The sequence below is a fragment of the Pygoscelis adeliae genome, unplaced genomic scaffold, assembly GCF_000699105.1.
Source record: "Pygoscelis adeliae isolate BGI_AS28 unplaced genomic scaffold, ASM69910v1 Scaffold343, whole genome shotgun sequence".
NCBI lineage: Eukaryota > Metazoa > Chordata > Aves > Sphenisciformes > Spheniscidae > Pygoscelis > Pygoscelis adeliae.
The window spans coordinates 449,079-457,480 of record NW_008824402.1 but is presented as its reverse complement, the minus strand read 5'-3'; the positions used below and the strand labels follow the sequence as shown (position 1 = coordinate 457,480).

The following is an 8,402-nucleotide window of genomic DNA, read 5'->3' as shown; positions in this document are numbered from 1 at the left end:
AGGCTGTCAAAGTGAAACTTGAAAGTAACAGAGTGGCTTAAAATACTTCTCTGCAGCGCTTTGAGCTCTGACTTTGAAAGGCAGGAGTCTGTGGAACCTGCTCCTACATCTTTCTTCTCCAAGGAGAGATGCTGTTCCCACTGAGGGCAGAAATGTGAGCTCAGTGGAATTCATTCCTCCCTTTTTCTGAGGTCCTGCTTTTGAGCTTCATCCAGGAGCTCACGTTTGTTCTGATCCATGTTTGTCACAGGATATGGAACAGTAATTCTAAGACCAATGAATTCCTTGTTATCTTTAAGATAATCTTGAAGATAACGAGACCTTGGCTCTTGAAGATTGTGCAGTAAATGGGAAGGACCTTTCCTCTGGTTTGATAGTAATCTGTGTGAGCTGACACAGCCTTGTTGCCGTGTTTGAGTGTTTTTTCTGTCTCAGAAATCAAAGCAAGATATTGAAGATGAGGGACATGCGACGTGTCAGAAGGATGGGATTGGTGGGAATGTCAAGTTGTGCCGCCTGCAGCCGCTGCTGGAAGTGCCCATCCGAGAAGCTGAGGCGCAACCCTTCGAGGTGCTCATGCAGTTTCTGTATACGGATAAAATAAAATACCCTCGCAAAGGTAGGACGGCAGGATAAAAGAAGTACTAGCAATTGGGGAGCAAACGTTTATTTTGATACAGAGCAAGATCGAGCATTTGCAGATGATCAGTCCTGCTCTGAGCACTTAATTACTTACCTGAGATAAAAAAAATAGCAGATTTCTATCAAAGCATACTAACAGTGCTTTTTTTTTTCCTAATTCTTTTCAAACATCAAGGAAAAGCAGGTTCTTGATCTTTCCAAAAGGTGTAAAAAAACCCAACCAAACAAACAAAAATTTCATGGTATTTTGAACATTACAGCAACCTGCCTAGAAGGACCATGTATCCTGGGTTGGCTTATTTCCTTTTTCTGGTATTGTTTTGATCCGTTGCAAACTGAGCCCACACAGAAAGGCAGAGCAAGCCAGTATTTATCATCTCTTCAAAATGCCAATCCAAAGGAATGCCTCAAGAAAGGAAAAATCCATTTGATGCATTCATTGAAGATCCCTGAGTTAAAAACAGTTGGAGGCTGAGAGGTAATAGCCAGAGATCTCTCAGCTCCCACACAGCAAATCTAACTCCTGGCTTTGCTTGAGCGATGAGGTCTGTTGGGCTGTGGGAGTCAGACTGGATACCCGGGGGAACTCCAGCTGGTGGGGCTGGGGAAGCTGCAGCCACATGGAATGGTGGAACGCTGGAAGCTTTGCTTCAGTTTCAGTCCAGGATCTTTCCTTTCTATAAAAGATAATTCTTAGGAAAATAATAATTTGTATGCAGTTGTCTCAAGGCTTTCCCTGTGAGGTGGCATGTCTGAGAGCAAGCCTAATTAACAGGAATGAGGGAACCTTCTCACTGATGTCTGCCAACATTGCCAGATCCCTGGTTGCTCCCGGGATCCCAACATTGCTCTCAGCAGGTTCACTGATCCTCAGCATGCTCGTTGCATGACAGGATCAGACCAAAGAAGGGGTTATCACACTGAACTCTCCCCTTTGATACAGGCTTCCCAGGCAGCCTGCTACCCTTCTCCCCAGCCCGTCAAATGTTCTCCTTGGTGCTTACCTGTCTGCTGGAATCCTCCAATGGCCCTGTCCTGACCATTTGTATTCCTAGTTGCTCCTCTCAGTTCAGAGGGCAGCACCTTGGGGATCCATCTAGAGGCTGAGCTAGTAGAGTTGGGCATGCTTATCGAATGGGATTTTCCTGATTAGACACAGGGAAAGCATGTGACATGCAAGAAGGTTTTTCTCTGTCAAAAAGTGGTTACAGCAGATGGCCAGAGATCTCCTGTGAGGAAAGCAAAGGCTGTGGAGGATTATTCCTTGAGTTGGTGTCCCCGTAGCCCCACTGCAGTGGCCTATGAGGGTCCCTGCTGCCCCTCTCTTACTTCAGCCCTCTCTTCTAGACCAGCCTCCGACCTGTACATGCAGAAGCACGGAGTGCCTTCATTAAGGGTCTGTCAAAATCAGGGAGTGGTTTGCTAATACTGCATAAAAACCAAGGACTTCAGCAGAGCTGTTAGCAGCTGAGCACTTTGGAAAATCGGGCTGCTAGCTTCGGAGCTTGTCCGTGTTTTTAGAGACTTCATTTTCTTTTGAGGGTTTTAAAAAATTATGATCCAGATTGTCACAAAATCTTTGTCCAAAAAATCTTTTGGGGTGGCTCTTTCATACCTCAATTTTGAAACTCCTTTTTTAGTATCAATTCAGATTTTGTCTAACCAGCAATGGATTTTTTTTCTTCATAAAAATACTCCAATCGCTGACCATTCTACCATTCCAAATGCTCAAGCTGATGTAAAAAGAAATACTTAGAGAAAAGTTTCTCTTTGTTCTGTGAGCTCTCCAGCATTTTTCTCTCTTGTAATTTCAGGTCATGTGCAGGATGTGTTACTTATTATGGATGTATACAAACTAGCCTTAAACTTCAAGCTCTCTCGACTGGAACAGCTCTGCCTTCAATATATTGAAGCATCCGTAGATCTGCAGAATGTGCTCATTGTGTGTGAAAACGCTAACAAGCTTCAGCTGGATCAGCTAAAGGTAATCACATTTTGCATACAAAGTAACTGGTAAGAAATTTAAAAAAACAAAATTGATGTAATTAATGCTTTGCAAAAGCTATCAGCTTTTTCAAATTCAGTTCTTTCCTATAATTATAGTTGCTTGAGTTATGTTAGAGTGGATTGTTCTGCGGTTGCTCATAAATATTATGTAGGTTTTCGGTAAGTGTTTGATATTTTTGCATATCTGCCCTGTAGGATGTAAAGGGCAGAGTGACTTTGGCTCTTCCTCAGTTCACTCTCACTGCAGCAAGATGGAACCAGTGCATTTTCTGGTCCCACTGTTTTATACAGAGACTGCAAACAGGTTCTTTCACCTGGTCTGATGAAAAACTAAATTCCGTTCTCATGCCTTTGATCTGAAAAACACTCTACTGAAAAACAAAACATGTCTGCGATTCTTCGTCTCTATGTAGTAGGACAAGGCCTTTTAGGCATTTGCTGAAAGTCAAGACAGAGTCGATACCCCCAGGCTTCAGACCATGATTTTCTGTGATGGTCTGGGTCCCACCAACAGTGGCCAGAGCTGATTCTGCTTAAAGCTGCAAAGAAGGTGCTCCACCCAAGTCCAAGATGATGCAATACCTATTTGAGCAGCCTGTGCACATCAGTCGGACGTATAGCTGGTGGTTGCAAGCAGAGTGGGGCTAGACAAACCAGTATGCACCAGCATTTCCTCAGGCACCCTTTATGCACTGGATTTGGGCAAAGGAAAGGCATCCAGGAGGACAGCAGCAGAGTCAGCAGCAAGTACATGAATGCTGGCACAGTCTTCGGTGCATAGGACCATGATGCCATTAGCTGCCCAGCAGCTCAAGCAAGTATCTCGGCATTAGTGGATCTAGTGCCAATAATTTCAGATCAGCCAGCTACCTCCACCTGCCTTCGCTACCAGCAGGGTGACAGGGGCTCTTCCACACAACTCCATTTGGTCAGGATCACCTTCAGTTGGCATCCTGTCTTCTCAAGTGTGCGTTAGTCCTCGTGGGTGGGTGCCATCTGCAGAAGGCTGCTCTTTCTGGCATCCTAGTCATTGTTTAAAATGTTTTACAGATGGGTCCTGGACAGATCCCTGTGGATCCAAGGTGAAATAACTTGGCAGAAAATGGACAGTAGTAATTATTCTTTGGGTGCATTTTGTACTCACCTTACAGTGAGTACAAAAAATAGATTGTATTTTTTGCTTATGAAAGTGTTTTGAGGGAAAGCCTTGGTTTGCACTGGCAAATGAAGTACCATTTTTTGTCCTTTTAACTGTTCAGCATTAGGTCTGGTTCATTTGTCACCTTTCCACCACATGATTTTTCTAGCAAGTTTGTCATACAAGAACCTTCAAGAGCTCTTTCAGACTGCAACGTTTACAGAAAAGGTTGAGGCAAAATCCACACAAGGAAATCCTGCAAACTATTTGTACTCTTAATGTATAGTGTTAAGAGTTAAGATCTCTTCACCTTTCTAATTAACTTTTGGTATCTAATTGTATAAAGAATTATTATGAAATAGCAACCAATCTTAGTTAGCTCCATGAGGTTTGTGGCGTCTCCCGAGATTCCTATTTTAGAAGTCTTCAGAGCAGCTAGATGGGCGACAATAATCTTTTCCTTGTTACTATTTCTTAGTCAGGTTTTTCTGGATGCTTAGAATTGTCCTGAATTTCCTGTTCAAGTAGGAGCCTAAATGGTCACTTAGGAAGGAGATCATTGTTCGATAGTTCCAGCTGCAGGATCCATGTGGAGGGTCGTAAGAAAAGGATGGCAGTTTACACGTGTAACATGGTAACATTTATGTGATGCTGTAGGATGACTTCATACAGTAAACTGTAATTTTTTTATTAATATTGTTGGTTTTTTTTAAGGAACATTGCCTGAACTTTGTGGTGAAGGAATCACATTTTAATCAGGTAATAATGATGAAGGAGTTTGAGCATCTTTCTTCATCCCTCATAGTGGAGATTGTACGGAGAAAACAGCAACCTCCTGTTCGAACACATTCTGATCAGCCGCTTGACATCGGTAACTTTATGCTTTATAAAATTATTAGTTGTGCTGTTTTTGCATTGCTAATGGTTTGTTTAGTCTCGGAAACAGCCTAGGAAGTAAACCACTGCAGACCACCGATTCTTCAGTTGGTATAACTGTGCTTAGGCTGTTTCCCAGACTAAGACAGGGCATGCCGGTTCTTTTTCCAGTGAGCTTCAGTCAGAACATAATCCCCATCAAAATAATGAAAGGTCATGTTAAATATAGTCGTGTTCTACTTGCAATAAAATATCCTGATTCTGTTCAGGGAGAGAAGAGGCATGAGATGATTCAAAGAAAAGGCAGTGGACATTCAGTTTAGGTGGACTAGAAGGTAACAAAGCTGAGTGGGAGGGTTGGCCTGCTCATAGGTTTTCACCGAAGAAGGAGCAGGAGTAAGGCAGATGATCTTGTGAGTAAGCCAGTGCTGACAAGGTAGACCTTATTGTGAAAGAAAGAGGGGGAGAGGGGAAAAAAAAGCATGGAAAAATTAACCAAGAAAAAGAAAAGTTAATGGAAGAAAGGAAGAGAAGATATGGAGGAGAAGACTTTGAGAAGATGAATAACCTGTACTAATGGTCATGTCTTTAGTTTTCATTCTGTGATTGTGCTGGAAGGAGAAGATTTGATTTACAGTTCTATTACAGAATTCATCAAGGACTGATTTGGGACTAGCCTTATTCAAGACTTCATCATCCCAACACACACAAAAAAAGGAATGCAATAATGAGATCAGCTGAGGCCACAAAATTCAGAGGCATTGCCAGTATTGATTTGGAATACTGCACAAAAAGAATTGGGGACTGGAGAAAAAGAAGGGGAAGCCAGTCCTGGAAGGTCAAGTAGAAAGCCTTTGGCTGGCATTTGTCCCAGGGAGAAGAGAGGTGCACCCTCCAGGAAGATGGCATAGCCAGCTTCTGTATCTGGAGCTGGAACGGTGCGAGAGACCCAAACATCAAAAAATTGAAAGATGAATTTTGAAAATATGAGTGAATTTGGATCACACTTGAATGTGCTCTATTTCTCAGTTATTGTGTATTTTCAAAGGTTAATTAAAATGTTGGATAAAAGAAGCCTTTATTGAGGATTTGGGAAAGCTTTTCCATTAAGAGACAAAATTTTATATTCCTGGTGGTTGGAAATGAGAAGAAAAGGGTGGGGAAAAATCAGATTTCTTTGTCTAAAGAGAACACCTTTCAGCATGGCCACTGCCGGTGTTTGCTGTCAGCAGTTTGAAAGCAGAGCTGCCAGGTTTGTTTCTGGGATGGGCAGTAGGTAATGGATTGCGATGGGGAAGGATGAAGCTCATTTTGCTCCAAGATTACGAGGAAGGGCCTGCCTCAAACTCACCCCAAGGGTCCCAAAGGAAAGGGGGGCTGGAGCTATGGCTTGGCCATATATTAGTTTGATAGTACCTGGTCACCTGGAACTATCGTGTCTTTAGCTATTTCATTATGTTAACTTTCAGGAACATCTTTAATTCAGGACATGAAGGCTTACCTAGAAGGAGCTGGGACTGAATTCTGTGATATCATCCTTCTCTTAGATGGCCACCCACGGCCAGCCCATAAAGCAATCCTAGCAGCCCGCTCCAGGTGAGTAGCTGTTTACTAAAACAATAACAAATATTGTATGTGTAAAATTCAGTGCTGTGCAATCTGTGGGTCAGCTTGCTTTTTTTAGAAGACAGGGAGGAACTTTGTATCTGCATGAAGTGTAAGATGCAGCTTTGCTCAATGAGTGTAATAAGCCTTTAAGCAACAGCGATTAAATATTTTTTTCAATTTGATACCCAGCAGGGAAAGACAGGAGGAAATTAAAATTGTAGAGATTCTCTAGAGGATGTGTAAGAAGGTGTACTGCAAGACAAAGAATCTGTAAAGTCACAGGAAGGGAAAAAGGGTGTAAAGTGTAAGTCGGTTTCAGTGAAGTGGAAAGCAACAGATGTCCTCTGAGGTCAGAAAGAGTCTTCTGATGGTGAACATCCATTTTGAGTCATGTGAAACTTGAATCTCTTTCTCACTTGCTGATATTTAAGACTGGGTATGAATAAGCATAACAAAAAGTGGTGCATAACAGAGACTAGATTGTTCCCATACGTTGTTGCAGAGGCAGGTTCACCCTTCTGAAGACAGGCAGTATTCTCCCTCCTCAGTATGTGGGTGAAGTGGGTTTGTCCCTCGCTTGTGTGTTCTGTGTACCTGCACCTTTATGTTCTGCAAGTCATTGTGTTAACATAAAATTTCTATTTCAAATACTGTCACAATTTTTTTCCAGTCCCAGTAAAAATATTCAGTATTAGTTACCGTGGTATTTTACCAGAAGCATTTCACAGCTCTTAAAACAACTCTGCATGATTGGCAGCCTGTAGATACCAAGGAAATTCATAATGCTTTAAGCTCTCTACTGGGTCTTATGCAAATTAGACAAAAATCAAAGCACCATGTGCCCTAATTTTCAAGAAACAGAGACAAATTTCAGGTAGTGCTGATGGAAATTAGGGGGATTATATTTTGAGTTCTCTCACAGGCAGACATATATGAAACAACAATTGAGCAGTGTTTTTGCCCAGGTTGTCACCTGAATTTGCTTTGGAAGCTGTAGGGCTTAAGAGCAGCCTTTGAACAATACTGGGTTAAACCATCTGTCTGCAGAACAACTGTCTGCAGTGTTACATCAGTTTTATTTCCTTTTCCAGTTACTTTGAAGCCATGTTCCGTTCCTTCATGCCAGAAGATGGGCAAGTGAATATTTCTATAGGCGAAATGGTTCCCAGCAAGCAAGCATTTGAATCCATGCTTAGATACATTTATTATGGAGAAGTAAACATGCCTCCTGAAGACTCCCTGTATCCTTAAATCTAAATTGAAGTATCTGTCTAAAGTGCAGGTACAGCAGCTCCCCTTCCTTTTGCTCTAGATTGCCAGGCACAACCTGGGAGGATTATTTGTCAGGGTTGCATTAACAGGCACTGCATTTTAACTTCTGTCGTTGATTTGTATTTACAATCAGTGCTGTTACCTTTGCTTTACGTTTTTTCCCTTAATGAGATTAACAGCTACCTCTTCGCTGCACCTTACTATTACGGCTTCTCCAACAACAGACTGCAAGCCTATTGTAAGCAGAATCTAGAAATGAATGTCACAGTGGAGAACGTACTCCAGGTAATTGTCCCCAAGCAGCTTTAATTAGTTGCTTGACTTAGGTACAGGAAAGCTGAAGGGTCTAGTCAAGTGGGTGCCCCCAGTGCCAGGTTCACTGAGTCGGTCCAAACTGACATCTGCTGAGACTGCACAAACCCTTCTAATGACAGTGGCCCTGCGTGGTTAACGTGTGCAGGAGCGCAGCCTTCAGCGGCTTTATTTCCGTATCTGCTTTTTGTATCACTAGTGCTCCTGTGCTGAAGTGTTAGCAGATATTGCTGAACTGGCCAACAGGATGTTCCTCCTGAGCTCTTTGTCCCCCATTGTAGACCAGTGTTTCTAGAGGGCTTTTTAAGATGTACCATGTGCTCACAACTCCAAACCTTTTTTCGGTAGACATTTGTACCAGGGCAAACAGTGATGTGCAGGTGACGTTAGTCTTATTTTATCAGTAATGCTGACAGGATCTGGCAATGAAGTTTAAGCTAACAAAAAAATATTCTGTGATAAGAAAGCCTACAAAGCCATCTACTAGGTAGGCAGACCGAACCCACTGCTCTTGCCGTGCCAGTCTCACTGGGGCACTTCAGGGAAC

At 42.5% G+C, this 8,402-nt stretch overlaps 1 protein-coding gene across 1 annotated transcript in view; it reads left to right on the top strand.

The window, feature by feature from the left end:
- Window positions 1–8,402, top strand: part of LZTR1 (leucine-zipper-like transcription regulator 1) — a 36,059-nt gene that overhangs the window by 23,670 nt on the left and 3,987 nt on the right. The window contains exons 11-16 of the mRNA XM_009320363.1: window positions 436–619; window positions 2,457–2,626; window positions 4,502–4,658; window positions 6,133–6,259; window positions 7,363–7,512; window positions 7,723–7,828. Coding sequence (XP_009318638.1) covers window positions 436–619; window positions 2,457–2,626; window positions 4,502–4,658; window positions 6,133–6,259; window positions 7,363–7,512; window positions 7,723–7,828 — 894 coding nt within the window. The remainder of the gene's footprint in view (window positions 1–435; window positions 620–2,456; window positions 2,627–4,501; window positions 4,659–6,132; window positions 6,260–7,362; window positions 7,513–7,722; window positions 7,829–8,402) is intronic.